We start from the raw sequence: 19,675 nt of genomic DNA, 5'->3' as shown, positions 1-19,675 counted from the left end.
TTCCTGATGTCAATCAAAAGACACGTATGTTCAAAAATAGAAACTGGGTTTATTGAACAAAACTGGGGGGGGGGGGGATGAACCTCTGGGGAGACTGGGAAAAGGAGGTGGGAGAGGGGAAGAGAGAGGGTGGGAGAGGGGAGGGGGAAACCTGGGAGGAGGGAGCTGGAAGGGGGAAGCAAGGGGAAGAAGGGGGAGGGGGAGGGGAAGCTCAGGGCCCAGGGTTGGGGGGTCTCGCCAGACCAACTTGATTTTCATGCAAACCCGCTCCTGGGTTCACATGTGGCCTTTGGTGGCCAGGCTGGCAGCTATCCTGCCCTAGGCGGCCGCATTCCTCCATCTAGTGCGGAGATCATGGACATTGGGGGCATCCCCCCCAAACCTGAATAAGGTCCATGATCTCCACCCTGGACCAGGAAGGCGCCCGCCTTCTCCAGCCCGTCAGGCTCCTGGGAGCTGGCAGACTGCCCCTGGGGAACGGTGGAGGGCTGGCTGCCAGTGGCTTGCTGGCTCATGTTTTGGGGCCACTGGGTCAGGGGCCCCGGTGGCCACTGCTGGCTCTGGGCTGGCAGGCTTGGAGCTGGCACAGGCACTGTGGCCAGGGTCTACCCCTTTAATGGCTCCGGGGCTGGGGGAGAGGAGAGGAGTTTTCCTGGTTGTGCCCAGAGTGGCCACCAGGGCTCCCTGGGAAGGGCTGGAGGCCCCCTATTTCGAATTAAGCGTCTACACAGCACTTCATTCGAAATAGCTATTTTGAATTTGGCGTTACTCCTCGTGGAATGAGGTTTACCAAATTCGAATTAAGCACTCCGCTATTTGGAATTAATTTTGAAATTGCGGTTTGCATGTATAGATGCTATTAAAGTTAATTCGAAATAATGGCTGTTATTTCTAATTAACTTTGCAGTGTAGACGTACCCTGAGGTCTTTAGTTATCCTCCTGGGTGTGCCTCACCACCCAAAGAAAAAGAAACTCCTAGCTTCCTATTGTTTTATAGATACCACGTTTCCATGGACAATTATTTGGTCAGCCTCTACCAGTTAGGGAGGTCATGTGACTTCCTAAGACCAACCAATGCTCAGACTTAAAGGACAAAGGAGACTGTTTACAGTTGGTCATCTAGACTTTGAGGGAAACACCCGTGATGGCTCTTATTCGCACAGTTACAACCATAAACCATTCCATACTCCATATATCTGACTTGACACACAGGAATGATACATACACCAAATAAGATATACAGATCCAGCAGATTATGAAATGAAGATTGCCCTGAGCATCTTTGAGTTATGCATATTCGTGTCCATAAGTCCATTTCACAAAGCATGTGGGGAGGGGGGGTCCTGTCACAGGGACACTCTGAAGCAAGCTTAAATGGCAACTGAGACTAGGTATGTCAACAAGTAGTTGAGTATACAATAAACCAATAAGCCTAAACATATTGGTTAATCATGTTGACTACTCACATTTCCCCCACCCTGGTTGCCTCTGTATCAGAGGCACCAAAAAGGGGGGAGCAGGAGCAGGTGCTGGGGGGAGCCAGTTCCCTCTAGCACTGGCTCCATGCTGATGCCTGCCTCTATTAGAGGCAGCAGCGTGGGGGGGAGGAGGCCAGGAGAGGATGGCATGGAGCAGCCCCTGTCCACGGGGGGGCTGCCCATGGACAGAGGCTGGTCCGGCAGCAGCCACTGTCCACGGGGGCAGACTCCCCCCCCCCCCCCCCCCCCCGAAGCAGGCAGGGTCTGCTGCCAGACCAGCCTCTGTCCATGGCCAGTTTTTCCTGTTAAGCTAGCCTTAGCCAGTTTGCACTGTACTAGTAACAGTGTGAACTGCATATTTATATAGACCAAGTCTAAATCTTCAGAAAACTGCATTTTACAAAACAAATCTGGTTTATGAAATCAGATACTGTTTGGTGTTGTTTTTTTTTTTTTTTTGTTCTTCCATCTTCCAGAGTAAGTGTGTCAAATACTGGCCTGATGAATACGCGTTAAAGGAATACGGGGTTATGCGTGTTAGGAATGTTAAGGAAAGTGCAGCTCATGACTATACGCTAAGAGAACTCAAACTTTCTAAAGTTGGTCAGGTAAGTATGTCAGTAGCTTTTCTTTTCTTTTTTTTTTATTGTCTGGTTGCTTAGTCCTCTAGAGTTTCTAACAAATCTTCATCTTTTAATTTAGGAGCAAAAAATTGCAGAAAGGGATAAGCCATCTATGGACTGTCACGGGGCAGGTACACTACACCCATCTCTGCTGGGGTAGCCTGACCTAGCGGTCACAGACAATAAAACACCCCTTCTGGAAGGGCAGTGAGTCCTAGCGGCCAGAGTCAATATCAACCCACCCTGTTTGCAGGGCAATAAGGTTTAGCAGCCAGTGGCCATTCCCCACTCCCTCCCTTCCCTCAAGGCAGTAAGGCCTAGCAGCCAGAGTCAGTATCACAGCTGTAGCACCCCCCCCCCCCAGGGGTTAATGGGGGTAGGGTAGGGGGACCTGGGCCCACTGTCTCTGCTGGGTCCCAGCCCAGGGCCCTGTCAGCAGTAGGGTGGCTACAACTAGCTTGGTGGGGAATCTGCCCAAAACACGCTGAGCTCTTGGGGATCTAATTCTGTAGATTTATTAGGAAACCTGAAGGTAAGGTGGTCTTGGCCTTAAGGGCAAACCAAATCAGCCTTCACTCTGTTCAGGTGCTTACATGTGCCCCTTCATTATAGCATCTGAGTGCCTTACATCATCTTGATTGTTGAGAGACCTAGTAATGACAGTTGTTTCTCAGCTCCTGATGTGGGGGCCTCCCTGTTCACCAGTGCCAGAGCAAATCACTACTGCCATGTTGCTAGGTTTAATTGATTTACTGTTCTCATTTGTTCTGCAGTACACAAAAGCATGCAAAGTTTGAGTGTGTTGCACAGGGTTGCTGCCCTAAAGAGCTTAGTCTGTGACAGAGGGAGCTGCATCGCAGTGGGGAAGGAGAGAGCCTTGGTTGTTACATGTGGTTATGTGCAGCATGTTTGACTTGCTGGGGACCCCAGCAGTTACAAGCTGGGGACCAACCGGTTAAGTAGTAGTTCTGCAGAAAAGGACCTGGGGGTTACCGTGGATGAGAAGCTGGATATGAGTCAACAGGGCGCCCTTGTAGCCAAGAAGGCTAATGGCATATTAGGGTGCATTAGGAGGAGCATTGCCAGCAGATCCAGAGATGTCATTGTTCCCCTTTATTCGGCTTTGGTGAGGCCGCATCTGGAGTATTGTGTCCAGTTCTGGGCCCCCCACTACAGAAAGGATGTGGATGCATTGGAGAGGGTCCAGCGGAGGGCGACCAAAATGATTAGGGGGCTGGAGCATATGACTTATGAGGAGAGACTGAGGGATTTGGGTTTGTTTAGTCTGCAGAAGAGAAGAGTGAGGCGGGATTTGCTAGCAGCCTTCAACTTCCTGAAGGGAGGTTCCAGAGAGGCTGGAGAAAGGCTGTTCTCAGTAGTGACAGGTGGCAGAACAAGGAGCAATGGGCTCAGGTTGTGGTGGGAGAGGTCTAGGTTGGATATTAGGAAAAACTATTTCCCTAGGAGGGTGGTGAAGCACTGGAATGGGTTACCTAGGGAGGGGATACAATCTCCATCCCTAGTAGTGTTTAAGTCTCGGCTTGACAAAGCCCTGGCTGGGTTGATTTAGTTGGGATTGGTCCTGCCTAGAGCAGGGGGCTGGACTTGATGAGCTTCTGAGGTCTCTTCCAGTTCTATGGTTCTATGATTCTATGACTTATATGTGGATGATAAGGAAACTGACTCTACTTGAAGGTGTTAAAAGTGATTCCCAAAGGATGGGAGAGTGTTAGGTTGGCAAACCAGTACAGGCAGAGCATTCTGTGTACAGGGGAGAGTGTAGAAAAAGGTGCAAAACCTGCTGAGGGATAAGCCAACAAGCAGGTTGCTTAGGCTGATGTCACTGGCTAAGTGAGACCATAAACAGTGGGTAAGAGAGCACAGCGGGTAAGAGAGTAAGGCTCTGACTCCGCAAGTAGGAAACTGTGCAAGTCATCCCACTGAAGTCAGGTTATGGTCTAAGAGGCAGAGTCATGCAGCATCCTGAAGGTGAGGACAAGAAGCTAGAGATTGTTGCAGTAGAGAAGCGGGGAGCCATGAAGAGATTCAAGGAAGCGGGTGATGTGGTCTGATTGCCAGGATGGGAAGAAATATCTTGGAGGCTTGTGTTCATCTGGAGTGGAAGCAAGCACTGTGGGTGTTGAGGAGGCAAGAGAGAAGTTACTGTAATCAAGAGGAATGCATGGCCTTTTTAGGTTTTGACAGTGTTAAGAAGTCTGTTGTGTTTTCCTTTTATAAATCAACTCTGATTCATCCTGAGTAAATGAATGCTTTTGGCTGGGTTTCTCTTGATATATTTAACTTTTAGATATGATTGTTGGTGGCTTTTTTCAGGGGAACACTGAGAGAACAGTCTGGCAATATCACTTCAGAACCTGGCCTGATCATGGAGTACCCAGTGATCCTGGTGGTGTCCTGGACTTCTTAGAGGAGGTCCACCACAAGCAGGAAAGCATTGCTGATGCAGGTCCTGTTGTGGTACATTGCAGGTACAATAATGTAACTTATCTCCTAGCTTCCACTATAAGCTTCTTTAAGAGTTAAACATTTCATTCTGAAAAATGCCATTTTTTCCTGGGTATTTGGCTACCTGAGAAAACAACTTGAAGTTTGATGGATGAATAACTATGCACAAGTGTTTCAGATGTTGGGAAATGATGCATGCTAGCTGCCCTTCTCACAGGGTAAATATTGATATTTATTTTTCAGATGTGTGTGTGTCAGTGTATGTGTGGATGTGAGGGAGGGTTTCTATATGGGGTTATAGGAAGAGGGATGACGTTGTGCTTCTCTATAAACCAAGTATGTTTACTAAACCCTAAATTGAGTTGTGCCGTTCTGTTGTACTACTTTTGTTTTCTCCAGGTAAATCAGTCTTTGTTTCTAGTTAAGCACTTCTAACTATTTGGCCAGCCATAGCTCAGTTCCATTTGTTTGATAATGCCATCTGGAAGTCTGGTACGTCTTTACATTGGACACTTAATTAGGTTGGGCTACTGTGACTTTATTGTCTATTCAGAAAGGAAACCATAATCATTTTCTTTTTTGACAGTGCTGGGATTGGGCGAACAGGAACTTTCATTGTGATTGATATTCTTATTGACATAATCCGATTAAAAGGTAGGTCCTCAGTTTAGTTTCTTCACTAGTACTGTGAAAGTGCCATTGTAGGATCTGTAAGGAGACAATTGGTGAAGATCAGGCAGAAGCTGCACAGTGTACGTTTGTACTTGGGAGATATCACATCCCTTTCCCATTTACTTCAATGGCAGTCATATGGCCAAAGCCTGGGATGAGGATTTTGCATCTCACCTACAGTGATTTTGTAAATTCCGCAGTTTTTGCTGGCATACCTGCTTTTTGCCAACACCTTTATTCTGCCGCTATCCATTTGTACTTTCCATTTGCCATCTTTGCTGTCCAAAATATTGTACAGGCAGTCCCCGGGTTACATGGATCCAACTTACATTGGATCCCTACTTACAAACGGGGTGAGGCAACCCCGCACTAGCTGCTTCTTCTTTGAGTGCTTGCTCATGTCCATTCTGATTAGGTGTACGCGCACCGCGTGCACGGATTCCGGAGCTTTTTTTCCCTTAGCAGTACCCATAGGGCCAGCAGGGAGCCCCCTGGAGTGGCGCCGGTATACCGGTGCATATATACCCCTGCTGGCCCCTCCACCCCCTCAGTTCCTTCTTACTGCCCGTGAAGGTAGCTGGAGCATGCTTTCAGGCTGTTAGCCTATCTCTTAACAGCTTATCTCTTATCCGTTCGCAGTTGAAGTTTCTTTTCTAGTTAAGTAGTTGTTAAGTACTGTAAATAGTTATTTAGATAAGGGAGCAGTGGAACCCTCCCGCGAGGGGAGGGCATGCCAGGGCCCCAGGGCTTCAAACCCTGTGCCTCCTGCTCCAAGCCTATGCCCTGCGGAGACCCTCATTCTAACTGCCTTAAGTGTCTGGAATAGTGATAGAAATGTAGCCGTGTTAGTCTGGGGTAGTTGAAGCAAAATGCAGGACAATGTAGCACTTTAAAGACTAACAAGATGGTTTATTAGATGATGAGCTTTCGTGGGCCAGACCCACTTGGAAGTGGGTCTGGCCCACGAAAGCTCATCATCTAATAAACCATCTTGTTAGTCTTTAAAGTGCTACATTGTCCTGCATTTTGCTTTAAGTGTCTGGGTGAGGCTCATCGAGCTGAAAGCTGCTCTATCTGCAAGAGCTTTAAACCCAGGACTAAGAAGGAGAGGGACTTCCGACTGAAACTCCTGCTAATGGAGTCGGCACTGCAGCCTCAGGGCGAGGAGCGGCCTCATTCCGCCCGCAGCGCACCGACGGCGGCACCGTCGGACAGCAGGGCACCAAGACGCAGATCGCCGTCACCGGTGCCGAGGGCCTCCAAGAGCTCGAGGGGTCGCTCGGCAGAGAGGAGTGCCCAGAAGGTGCGCCCTAAGGAGGGGCACCTTTCTTCTAAGTCCTCTAGGAAGAGGCACAGCCCGGACAAGGGCAAGAGCCCTGGGCAGACAGTGGGGCTAGGAGAGGTCCGTCAGCCTTCCACCCCAGAGACCTTTGAGGCAGCCCGGGACCTCATCCACATGGCGGTGGATGAAGGGGAGGGCCCGGTACCGCAGGAGCGGACCGCACCGGCACAGGCCTCTAGTGCCCCCCAGCAGGACAGGGCTGGGCCGTGGGACCCTCTGGGCGATGGGCAGGCCTCGGCCCAGCAGCAGCAGTTTCCCCCGGTGCCGGGGAGAACACCAGCACCGGAGCCGGGACGAACACCGGCACCGACCCCGGGCCCGCTCCCCACGGCACCGGCAGCGACTCCGGGAGCGTGTGGGCTCGCTACGCCGACGGCACCGGTGCAGGGTCCGGCGCCACAGATGGCTCCCTGGTCGGTGCAGGGCCCCGCACCGTATTACGCGCCGCCTGCGGTGCCGCAACAGGCGCCCCGCACGGCACCGACGCTGTTGCCGCTCCCGGCACTGATCCCTGCTTACTCCTTGGGGGCACAGCAGCAGAGCGCGGCACCGGTGCACATGACGGCACCAGAGGGGTACGCACCGGTCTATCAGATGCACCTGGGTGCGGTACTGCCGCAGCAAAGGCCTCCACTCATGCCACCACCAGCACCGCGGGTGGTGCACAGGGGCAAGCCATCGGCCATGGCAGACCAACGTAGGGCGCAGTCTTCATCAGCACCTCCATGGTCGGCATCAGAGTACTCTTCGGAGTCGGAGGCTGAGTCAGTGGTTTCGACCGGGCCCTCATATAGGTCGCGGCCTCGCCATAGGTCCCGCTCGTCGGTCAGATCATCTCACCGGGATCCGATGGTCCAGCAGCAGTCGCAGGGGCAACCCCAGTGGGCTTTCTGGACGCCCTGGGCATACCATCAGGCCCAGGGGCCTCCCCCTTCGGGGCCGGCAGTGGGGTCATCCCAAAGAAGTAGCACCCCATCTGCCACCCCCTTGACAGCCCCCCCGCCTGGAAGTGGCTCGCCCATGGCTTCGGGGCCGAGACCCCCGGTGATTGGTCAGGGGGAACCGGGGGCACAGTTGACCGAGGAGGCAATCCCCTCAAGGGACTTCTCGTCGTCCTCGCCAGACGAGGCCCTGGCCGACCCCGCACCTCAGCCCCCGTCCATGGACTCCAGGGCGCACCAGGAGCTGCTTCGGAGGCTGGCGGTCAACCTTGCGGTCCAGCACGAGGAGGTTCACGAGGACTTAGATCCGATGGTGGACATCATAGCGGCAGCGGGCCCTGGTCGGGTGGCGCTCCCACTGAATAAAACGGTGGACAAGCTGTCTAAAACCCTGTGGCGGACGCCGGCCTCTATTGCACCGACCCAGAAGGGGGTCGAGAGACGATACTATGTACCCCAGGAGGGGCATGAGTATCTGTTTACCCACCCGGCTCCGGGATCCATAGTGGTTCAGGCCGCTGGGCAGAAGGAGCGCCAAGGGCCTCCAGGCCCCACTCCAAAGGCAAAGGAGCCTAGGAAATTGGACCTGCTCGGCCGGAAGGCCTATGCCACAGGGGGCCTCCAGCTACGTATAGCTAACCAGCAACTGATGCTGAGGCGTTATGCTTTTAATATGTGGGCGTCCACGCAAAAATTTGCCAGCCAGCTTCCTCCCGAATCCCGCCAGGAGTTCGGGGCCTTGACGGAAGAGGGGCAAGCAGTGGTGCGTACCTCTCTCCAGGCGGCCTTGGACGCAGCCGATTCGGCAGCCCGCACCGTGGCCACAGGGGTGGTGATGAGGCGTAGTGCCTGGCTGCAGGTGTCTGGCATCCCACCCGAGGTGCAGACTACTATCCAGGACCTGCCCTTTGAGGGGCCGGCCTTATTTTCAGAGCAGACTGATTCCAAGCTGCATAGCCTGAAAGACTCAAGGGCAACCCTGAAGTCGCTAGGGATACATACCCCGGCACCTCAGAGGCGCTCTTTCCAGGCTAGGCCCTACCCTAGAAGGGGGCAGAACAACGAAAGGGGTCGCAGGAGAGGCCGCAACAATGGCCGCCCTGACCTTTTCAGGGGCAGGCGTAGGGGGCCTCGGTCAGACTCCGAGAGAAGCTCAGGGCCGTCCCCCGGTCTCCAAGCCAAGCCCTCATTTTGAAGGTACGCCAGAGAGCAGAGTACCAGTAGCGCCTATCTGTCCGCCCTTTGGGGACCGTCTTTCCCTATTTTTCCAGGGATGGTTAAAGATCACGTCGGACCGTTGGGTCCTAGACCCGGTGAAGCAGGGATATACTATCCCCTTCCTCTCTTACCCTGCCTCCCATCCCCCAGCCTCGTCCCTTTTCAGGGACCCCTCTCACGAGATGCTCCTTCGGCAGGAGGTGTCCAACCTGTTGATGCTAGGGGCCATAGAAAGGGTGCCTCCAGACGTAAGGGGAAAGGGTTTCTACTCCCGCTACTTCCTGGTACCCAAGGCGAAAGGGGGTATGCATCCCATACTAGACCTCCGAAACCTGAACACCTTTATAAGGAAGACGAAGTTCAGGATGGTGACGCTAGCCCGCATCATCCCATCGCTCAGAAAGGGGGACTGGTATGCTGCTCTCGATTGAAAGGATGCGTACTTCCACATTTCAATTTTTCCAAGTCACAGAAAATTCCTCCGGTTCACGGTGGGGCAGGATCATTTTCAGTTTACGGTCCTCCCCTTTGGACTGTGTACGGCCCCGAGGGTCTTTACCAAATGTGTGACCGTGGTAGCCGCATGCCTGAGGCGGCACAAGGTCCAGGTGTTCCCATATCTGGACGACTGGCTCATAAAGGGCAAGTCTCGAGAACAGGTACTGGATCATGTCTCACGGGCCAGGGCTTTGTTCGAGAGCCTCGGCCTCCTCATAAACCATGCCAAATCATTGCTAGATCCCACGCAAGTCATAGACTTTGTGGGGGCCCATCTGGACTCGCCTATGGGCAAGGCGTCCCTGCCGAGAGACAGATTTTCGACCATTCAATCACTGGTAGTGGGGCTGCAGGAGTTCCCGACTACGACGGCGAGGACCTGCATGAGGCTGCTAGGCCACATGGCGGCGGGCACTTACGTGGTCCAACATGCCAGGCTACGCATGTGCCCATTGCAGGGGTGGCTCAAGGTAGCGCACAACCCCTTGAGGTCGCCGCTGGATGCGGTGGTAACTATCCCTCAGGACGTTCTGCGCTCGCTGGACTGGTGGAAGGACGAGAGCACGGTGTGTGCGGGGGTCCAATTCACCAAGCCGTCCCCGTCGGTGCAGCTGGTCACGGACACCTCGGACGTGGGATGGGGCGCTCACCTGGGCAACCTCGGGACACAAGGTATGTGGTCGGCAGAGGAGGCTCGCCTCCATATAAATATCAAGGAGCTGCGGGTGGTCAGGTTGGCCTGCAGGGCGTTCCTTCCCCACTTACAGAACAGAGTGGTGGCGGTGCTGACAGACAACACTACGGCCATGTTCTATATCAACAAACAGGGTGGGGTGCGTTCTTCTCCCCGGTGCCGGGAAGCCCTAGAGCTATGGGAACTGTGTATAGCCCACAGCATTTCTCTGGAGGCGTCTCACCTCCCAGGAACCAGGAACGGGCTGGCAGACAGGCTCAGCCGTTCAATCCAGGCGCATGAGTGGGTGCTAAGGGGGGATGTACTTCACGAGGTCTTCCAGAGGTGGGGGTTTCCCCACCTGGACCTGTTCGCGACTCCGAGCAACGCCAAGTGCGGGGAGTTCTGTTCGTACATGGGGCACGGGCAGGGCTCTCGGGGAGATGCGCTGCAGGTCAGCTGGCCCAGGGGCCTACTCTATGCCTTCCCCCCGTTCCCTCTGATCCACAACACACTCCTCAGAGTGCAGAGGTTCAGGGCTCGGGCCATCCTGATAACGCCAGTATGGCCTCGACAGTACTGGTTCACCACCTTGCTGGATCTGACTGTGGAGGGCCCGCTCAGGCTACCCCTAGTGCCAGATCTAATCACTCAGAGCTGCGAGGCCGGGGTGGCACTCCACCCGAGCCTTCCATCTCTCCACCTAGCAGCGTGGCTCCTCAGTGGCTCTCAGTGACGGAGCGAGCCTGCTCTAGAGATGTCCAGGAGGTCCTCTTGGAAAGTAGGAAGCCGTCCACTAGAGCTCTCTACGAGGCTAAGTGGAGGAGGTTTACTTCCTGGCTGGGGGGCAGGACGCTCGCTCCAGGTGAAGGGGCGGTTCCGACTGTCCTGGAATTCCTTCTCCACCTGCGGAAACAGGGCCTGGCCACAGCCTCCCTAAGGGTGTACCTGGCGGCCATTGCGGCCTTCCACGCCGGGGGGGGCCAAAGGTCTATCTTTGCCAACCCCTTGGTTAAAAGGTTTCTAAAGGGAGTCGACAGGTTGATGCCATATGAGAGGCCTCCGGTACCGGCATGGGACCTTAACCTGGTCCTGACTGCCCTTATGAAGCCCCCGTTCGAGCCCCTAGCTTCATGCTCCCTGACACATCTATCTTATAAGGTAGCTTTCCTTGTGGCCATTACCTCTGCCAGGCGGGTGTCTGAGCTTAAGGCTCTCACCTCAGAACCACCTTACACGGTGTTTTTTAAAGACAAAGTGAGGTTACGTCCACACCCGGGATTTCTTCCCAAGGTGGTCTCACACTTCCACATGTCCCAGGATATCTACCTGCCAGTGTTTTACCCTAAGCCACACGCGTCACCCAGGGAACAGGCTCTGCACTGCCTGGACGTTAGGAGGGCGTTGGCTTTTTATATAGATAGGACACGAGAGTTTCGTAAGTCAAATCAACTGTTTATTTCAGTGGCAGAAAGGATGTATGGTCAGCCAGTCTCGGCGCAGCGTATATCCTCGTGGGTTACTTCCTGCATTCGACTGTGCTACGAGGGCACGGGTAAACCACCGCCGCGCATAACAGCACATTCCACTAGAGCCCAGGCGACGTCGGCGGCGTTCCTGGCCTGCGTGCCGATCCTGGAGATCTGCAGGGCAGCAACCTGGTCATCAGTGCACACCTTTGCAGAGCATTATGCAATCACGCAGCTGGCCAGGGAGGATGCTGCTGTCGGGACGGCAGTTCTGTGTTCTGCAGAACGATAAGATAATAGTCACCTTCCGACCCCGCCTCTGGAGGGGGGACACGGCTAGGGACTCACCTAATCAGAATGGACATGAGCAAGCACTCGAAGAAGAAGAAGAGGTTACTTACCTCATAACTGTAGTTCTTCGAGATGTGTTGCTCATGTCCATTCTGCATCCCACCCACCTCCCCGTGTCGGAAGGAGCCGGCAAGAAGGAACTGAGGGGTGGGAGGGCTAGCAGGGGTATATATGCACCGGTATACCGGCGCCACTCCAGGGGGCTCCCTGCTGGCCCTATGGGTACTGCTAAGGGAAAAAAAGCTCCGGAATCCGTGCACGCGGCGCGCGTACACCTAATCAGAATGGACATGAGCAACACATCTCGAAGAACTACAGTTACGAGGTAAGTAACCTCTTCTTCTCCCCAGCAGACCAGGGAGACGCGAAGCTAGCGCCCCTCCCCAGCAGACCAGGGAGATGCGGAGCGGCTTTTCTCAGCAGACACCTCAGCTTGAGAATAAAGGACTGAGGGAAGTGAGGTGTGGGAGAATAAAACTGAGCTCTGGAGAAATGTTTGGCTAGAGTTTCCCCTACAATATGTACCAGTTCTGACTTACATACAAATTCAACTTAAGAACAAACCTACAGTCCCTATCTTGTACGTAACCCGGGGACTGCCTGTAATGATTTTGGTTTCCTATTTGCAAGGTCAAGTTGTGAAGTCTTCACAAGTTATAGTGGACAGACAATGCAATGTTCATATCCTTTAAATAGCTCAACATAAAATTAATACTATACTGATATAAGGTCTTTCCTGATCTGAAGACTGCTTATCACTCATTTCCTCAGCTATGGTGGGATGGACTATTTTCTTTAAGTTTCAAGTATTCCACCTCTACCTTAGTGCCTCTATATTATGATGAACATTTTTAGCTGTAGACTGGATGTGACTGCATTTGGAATGTAATAGGGCAATGCAAAGTGGTGACTCCTTCCTCCTACAGAACAGCTGGGCAGCTTGTCTTCACAGTACTGCAAGTTGATGTACAAATGGACAAGCTAGGGTCTTAGACTGCCACCCCAAATTATTATTACTGTAGCAACCAAATGTGTTATGTGTCTTACATTCACCAGGGAAAACATAGTCTGTCCCAAAGAGCTGATAGTCAAAAACAGTCTGTGCTTGTGCAGCCACTACCCATTAATACAGGTGGTCTCTTCTAGGTGTGGACTGTGATATTGATGTTCCAAAGACCATTCAGATGGTGAGATCACAGCGGTCTGGGATGGTTCAGACAGAAGCACAGTACAGATTTATTTACATGGCAGTACAGCACTATATTGAAACACTACAGCGTAGAATTGAAGAGGAGCAGGTACGTTGGTGCCAAATCTACCACGGTCTTTGTGTGATGATGCTGATTAGGAGCTTGCTGTGATGATGGGAAAAAGCAGAATTGCCCTGTTGCTGTCTGACTTTTTTAGGTGTATTTACTGTATGTTGATTGTATGCATCATGAAAAGGCTTGTTCCATTACACTATTTGTTCAAACAGCGTTGCCATCTATTTCAGGTCACTGTCTTAAAAGACTTATTGAAACTGAAGGATTTAGACAGGTTTAAAGTAATAAAAATGTGTAGCTTTTGGCCATCTAGGACAGGGGAGAAGGTTCTTCCATTACCATTCCTACCTATAGTAATCTCCTGGAAGGTGCAGCAACATCTGAGGCCCAATCCAGCATTTCTTGTGTACTCAGAACTCTTATTAACATCACTAATTAGGTTAGGATGTGCAAGGAATGAAAAGTAAGGCTCTCAGTCTTAATAAAGAAGACTCCAGTATGCGTTATCATTGTACGGCATGTGGATTTCAAGTCTCTCTGTTAAATATGTATTGAAAGTGTAGTAATTGTATTCAAAGAGAAGTTGCTGCAACCCCTGTTTTGGATGCCGAACATTTTAAGTTTTTAACTATTAAAAAGTGGTCTTAGTTTAAATTTTTGGAGAGAAATACTTTTAAAGAATGGAGCCAATGTTGTAACAGCATAATAGCCAAGGAACAGAGAACATTTACAGTGGAGACCCTCATAACAAGGCAGAGTGGCTGCATTGGAATGAATGTTGGCTGGCTCAGGATTAGTTGGAGTGGAACCACAGAGCTATTCCTTGCTCTGGAAAGCTCCAGCAGCCCCCAAATGCTTTTGCTGATTGTTAATATTGTGCTGTGGTGGAGAAAAGGCTTGGTTTTTTCTTTCTGTCTTCGGCTCTTTCAACCCTTTCCCAACATGGGTGCCATCCTGCGTTCTTAGCCTTGTCTGGAACAGCAGGGGTTGTTCTCTGCAGATCTCCATACTGCTGCAACCATTACATAATAAAGCTAGTGATCTTTCTCTCTTTTCCCACACCATTCACATAATCTCTTCCACACCTAATCACCACCTGCAGAACAGGACTCCCCAGGCACTTCAGACATTTTTCTGTTATGACTCTGCTGTGTCCTATCTTGCCTTAAAGGTGACAGAAGTTTGAAAATACATGGGAGTGTCCTGCAAAGTTGTGACCCTCAAAGATTATATGATGTTCATTTCACTTGCTGCTCTTCACAAGATTGCCTCTTGGAGTTTGTCTAGTTCTGATGTAGTAGTTCCAATATATATGGAGCTAATACAGTTACAATAGCATCTGATATTAGAACAGAGGAATTATTCTCTCCTATAATGGTCACATGAAATCTGTAGCCATGTAAAATGTATATTACTCTGCTAAAATGGTAACAAGACTTCAACTGGGTTCTGTGCTTTTCTTTCCTCTAATACAGTAATACTGCTGCTAGTTTTGGACTAAAAAAGCCCTTTGAAGCTCTTGTAGGAAGATAATGTAATACTGAGCAGCCTTGTGATGACCTGACAGTGGTCCACATAATGCAGTGAGAGGGAGGAACAAAAATGGATGGAAACGGGTTGAGAGCATCAGTGGAATGAAAGAAGCAGTTGAGTGTCTCCTATCCCCCATTTGCAGCTTATTTGGGGGTGAAATGTGTTTTGTCATCCTTTCTACCAGTGGAACATCCCGCCCCCTCAAAAATAGTTGTGGAAAGAAAAGCTTATAGGTGAAGCAAGATCAAGATCTTATTCGTGGAGCCCTGCGCTGATACAAAATTTGCATCTGTATCTATAGCCACAAAAATGAGCCATGGATCTCTGCATCCACAGATGTTGATACCCACAGATATAAAGTGGATAGCTTCAAATTTGCTGGGTTTTAGATACATAATTTGTACTCATGTCCATATCTGCAAAAATAACCCATGGAGATTCACATCCGCAGATATCCGCAGATGCAGATAAAGCAGATACTGCAGATTTGCAGGTGTCTACTTATTCTTGCCTTAATTCAGAAAATGTCTTGAGTTTGTCCAGCTCTACTGTAGAAATATTCCCTGTTGCCTTTAGGCATTGAGAGCCTCCGTTGTCTTGATGTAATCAGTATTGTGTTAAATGTTGCCTGTCTCTTCTGAATTTAAGAAAATGGCAAAGTAAACTTGTTTGGTTAATTTCCTTCTTGGAAGCAATGCTTACAAATAATCATAGAATAATAGGACTGGAAGGGACCTCGAGAGGTCATCGAGTCCAGCCCCCCGCCCTCAAGGCAGGACCAAGCTCCGTCTACACCATCCCTGACAGATGTCTATCTAACCTGTTCTTAAATATCTCCAGAGAGGGAGATTCCACCACCTCCCTTGGCAATTTATTCCAATATTTGACCACCCTGACAGTTAGGAATTTTTTCCTAATGTCCAATCTAAACCTCCCCTGCTGCACTTTAAGCCCATTACTCCTTGTCCTGTCCTCAGAAACCAAGAGGAACAAATTTTCTCCTTCCTCCTTGTGACACCCTTTTAGATATTTGAAAACCGCTATCATGTCCCCCCTTAATCTTCTTTTTTCCAAACTAAACAAGCCCAGTTCACGAAGCCTGGCTTCATAGGTCATGTTCTCTAGACCTTTAATCATTCTTGTCGCTCTTCTCTATACCCTTTCCAATTTCTCCACATCTTTCTTGAAATGTGGCGCCCAGAACTGGACACAGTACTCCAGTTGAGGCCTAACTAGTGCAGAGTAGAGCGGCAGAATGACTTCACGAGTTTTGCTTACAACACACCTGTTGATACAACCTAGAATCATATTTGCTTTTTTTGCAACAGCATCACACTGTTGACTCATATTCAACTTGTGGTCCACTATGACCCCTAGATCCCTTTCTGCCATGCTCCTTCCTAGACAGTCGCTTCCCATCTTGTATGTATGGAACTGATTGTTCCTTCCTAAGTGGAGCACTTTGCATTTCTCTTTATTAAACTTCATCCTGTTTACCTCTGACCATTTCTCTAACTTGCTAAGGTCATCTTGAATTATGTCCCTATCCTCCAAAGAAGTCGCAACCCCACCCAGTTTGGTATCATCTGCAAACTTAATAAGCGTACTCTCTATCCCAATATCTACATCGTTGATGAAGATATTGAACAGTACGGGTCCCAAAACAGACCCTTGAGGAACTCCACTTGTTATCCCTTTCCAGCAGGATTTAGAACCGTTAACAACAACTCTCTGACTACGGTTATCCAGCCAATTATGCACCCATCTTATCGTGGCCCTATCTAAGTTATATTTGCCTAGTTTATCAATAAGAATATCATGCGAGACCGTATCAAATGCCTTACTAAAGTCTAGGTATATAACATCCACCGCTTCTCCCTTATCCACAAGGCTCGTTATCTTATCAAAGAAAGCTATCAGATTAGTTTGGCATGACTTGTTCTTCACAAACCCATGCTGGCTATTCCCTATCACTTTATTACCTTCCAAGTGTTTGCATATGATTTCCTTAATTACCTGCTCCATTATCTTCCCTGGGACAGACGTTAAACTGACCGGTCTGTAGTTTCCTGGGTTGTTCTTATTCCCCTTTTTATAGATGGGCACAATATTTGCCCTTTTCCAGTCTTCTGGAATCTCCCCTGTCTGCCATGATTTTTCAAAGATCATAGCTAAAGGCTCAGATACCTCCTCTATCAGCTCCTTGAGTATCCTGGGATGCATTTCATCAGGACCTGGTGACTTGCTGACATCTAACTTTCCTAAGTGATTTTTAACTTGTTCTTTGTGTATCCTATCTTCTAAACTTACCCTCTCTCTGCTTGTATTCACTACGTTAGGCACACCTCCAGACTTCTCGGTGAAGACCGAAACAAAGAAGTCATTGAGCATCTCCGCCATTTCCAAGTTCCCTGTTACTGCTTCTCCCTCCTCACTAAGCAGTGGGCCTACCCTGTCCTTGGTCTTCCTCTTGCTTTTAATGTATTTATAAAAGGTCTTCTTGTTTCCCTTTATGCCTGTAGCTAGTTTGATCTCATTTTGTGCCTTTGCCTTTCTAATCTTGCCCCTGCATTCCCGTGTTGCTTGCCTATATTCATCCTTTGTTAGTTGTCCTAGTTTCCATTTTTTTATATGACTCCTTTTTTATTTTGAGATCATGCAAGATCTCCTTGTTAAGCCAAGCTGGTCTTTTGCCATATTTTCTATCTTTCCTACACAGCGGAATTGTTTGCTTTTGGGCCCTTAACAACGTCCCTTTGAAATACTTCCAACTCTCCTCAGTTGTTTTTCCCTTCAGTCTTGCTTCCCATGGGACCTTACCTACAAGTTCTCTGAGCTTATCAAAATCTGCCTTCCTGAAATCCATAACCTCAATTGTGCTGGTCTCCCTTCTACCTTTCCTTAAGATCATGAACTCTATTATTTCGTGATCACTGTCCCCTATACTGTCTTCCACTTTCAAGTTTTCAACTAGTTCCTCCCTATTTGTTAAAACCAAATCCAGAACAGCTTCTCCTCTGGTAGCTTTTTCAACCTTCTGAAACAGAAAGTTGTCTCCAATGCAGTCCAGAAACTTATTGGATAGCCTGTGCCTCGCTGTGTTAGTTTCCCAACATATGTCTGGATAGTTGAAGTCCCCCATCACCACCAAATCTTGGGCTTTGGATAGTTTTGTTAATTGTTTAAAAAAGGCCTCATCCACCTCTTCCACCTGGCTAGGTGGCCTGTAGTAGACTCCTAGCATGATATCACCCTCGTTTTTTACCCCTTTTAGCTTAACCCAGAGACTCTCTACACAGCTATCTCCTACGTTCATCTCCACTTCAGTCCAAGTGTGCACATTTTTAATATACAAGGCAACCCCTCCTCCCTTTTTTCCCTGTCTGTCCTTCCTGAGCAAGCCGTACCCTTCCATACCAACATTCCAATCATGCGTCCCATCCCACCAGGTTTCTGTAATACCAATGATATCATAGTTGTATTTATTGGTTAGCAATTCCAGTTCTTCCTGCTTATTACCCATACTTCTCGCATTTGTATATAGGCATCTAAGATACTGATTTGATCTTGCCTCCCTGTTGTGCCCTGACCCTCCTTTCTCCTTGCCATTATAGGCCGTAGTCCCTCCCATTTCCAACCCATCTCCCAGTCCCGCACATTCAGCACTTACCTGTGGGCTTTGCTCACCTGCCCCCGACAAACCTAGTTTAAAGCCCTCCTCACAAGGTTAGCCAGTCTGTGTCCAAACAAGGCCTTCCCGCTCCTGGAAAGATGAACTCCATCTCCGCCAAGCAGTCCTTCCTGGAAGAGCACCCCGTGATCAAGGAAGCCGAATCCCTCCTGGTGACACCATTGTCGCAGCCAGGCATTCACCTCCAGGATGCACCTCTCTCTGGCCAGGCCCCTACCTTTGACAGGAAGGATAGAAGAGAATACCACCTGCACTCCAAACTCCTTCACCCGTACTCCCAAAGCCCTGTAGTCACACTTGATCCGCTCAGTGTCACACCTGGCAGTATCATTTGTGCCCACGTGGATGAGTAGCATGGGGTAGTAGTCAGAGGGCCGGATAATCCTCGACAATGCCTCCGTAACATCTCGGATACGGGCCCCTGGCAGACAGCATACCTCTCAAGATGAGCTGTCAGGGCGACAGATGGGTGCCTCCGTTCCCCTCAGAAGAGAGTCTCCAACCACCACTACCCTACGTTTCCTCCTCGCAGTGGTGGCAGGAGACTGCTCAACCTTGGTGGTGCAAGGCCTGGTCTCCTCCACTGTGGGGGGTGACTCCTTGTCTCCTGCTGAAAGTAAAGTGTAACGGTTATGTAACAACACAGTGGGAGGGTTAGGAGCAGGGGTGGAACACTGCCTGCTGCCGGAAGTAACCAGCTGCCAGTTCTCACCCTGCACCACTGCCTCCTCCATAAGTGGCTGGTCAACAGTCCCACATCCTAGGACAGTGACCTCCGTGGACTCCACAGGAATACTGTCCAGGAATTCCTCATGGCTTCGAATGCTCCTCAGCCTGGCCACCTCCTCCTGTAGCTCTCCCACCTGCTGCCTGAGAGATTCCACCAGCAGGCACCTTTCACAACGGTTGTCTCCCCCAGCCTGGAGATCACTCAGTGGGAATTGCAAGCCACAAATACAGCAAGACCACACCAGGACCTGGGTAGAGGCATCCATGCTCAGGTTCTCTGTCTGGATACAGGCACAGGTGGAGGAGACAGGAGAAGTACTGGCACAAGCGCTTCGGGGCTTCATCACCATCAGTCACTCCCTCTTCAACTCCCCTGTCTGCAGTCCCCTGGTCGCACTGCTCTGGCTTTTTAAAGCCTGCTTGCCTAGGTCAGGCCTGCCCCCTTCTGAGTCACACAGGGGAAGGCTGAGCCTGAGGCTAATCAGAGGCAATCAAGGGAACAATGGCAGGCTCTCAGTCCCAACTGCCACAGAAGCTGAAACTGAAACTGCTAGCACTCACCTGGAATCAGACTCAATTCACACTTCAAACTGTAAAATTCAAACAGTCAGGCACAGGCACAGGCACAGGCACACACTCACACCACAGCTTGTACTCTCACCGGGTAGCCTCTTCGGCGGTGGGGTCGCTTTGCTCTCCCTCTTTAACTCCCCTGTCTGCAGTCC

The 19,675-nt window shown here is 50.3% G+C and overlaps 1 protein-coding gene across 4 annotated transcripts in view; it reads left to right on the top strand.

The window, feature by feature from the left end:
• LOC102454141 (tyrosine-protein phosphatase non-receptor type 11-like) overlaps positions 1-19,675 on the top strand; it is a 124,097-nt gene that overhangs the window by 87,358 nt on the left and 17,064 nt on the right. For all 4 annotated transcript variants that reach the window (XM_075918572.1, XM_075918573.1, XM_075918570.1 and 1 more), the window contains 4 exons: positions 1,956-2,087; positions 4,437-4,591; positions 5,155-5,222; positions 12,879-13,030. In XM_075918572.1, the coding sequence (XP_075774687.1) occupies positions 1,956-2,087; positions 4,437-4,591; positions 5,155-5,222; positions 12,879-13,030 (507 nt within the window). The remainder of the gene's footprint in view (positions 1-1,955; positions 2,088-4,436; positions 4,592-5,154; positions 5,223-12,878; positions 13,031-19,675) is intronic.

This window comes from Pelodiscus sinensis, unplaced genomic scaffold (genome assembly GCF_049634645.1).
Source record: "Pelodiscus sinensis isolate JC-2024 unplaced genomic scaffold, ASM4963464v1 ctg42, whole genome shotgun sequence".
Classification (NCBI taxonomy): domain Eukaryota; kingdom Metazoa; phylum Chordata; order Testudines; family Trionychidae; genus Pelodiscus; species Pelodiscus sinensis.
Note: the sequence above shows the minus strand (reverse complement) of the source record. Positions and strands in the feature narration are given on the sequence as shown.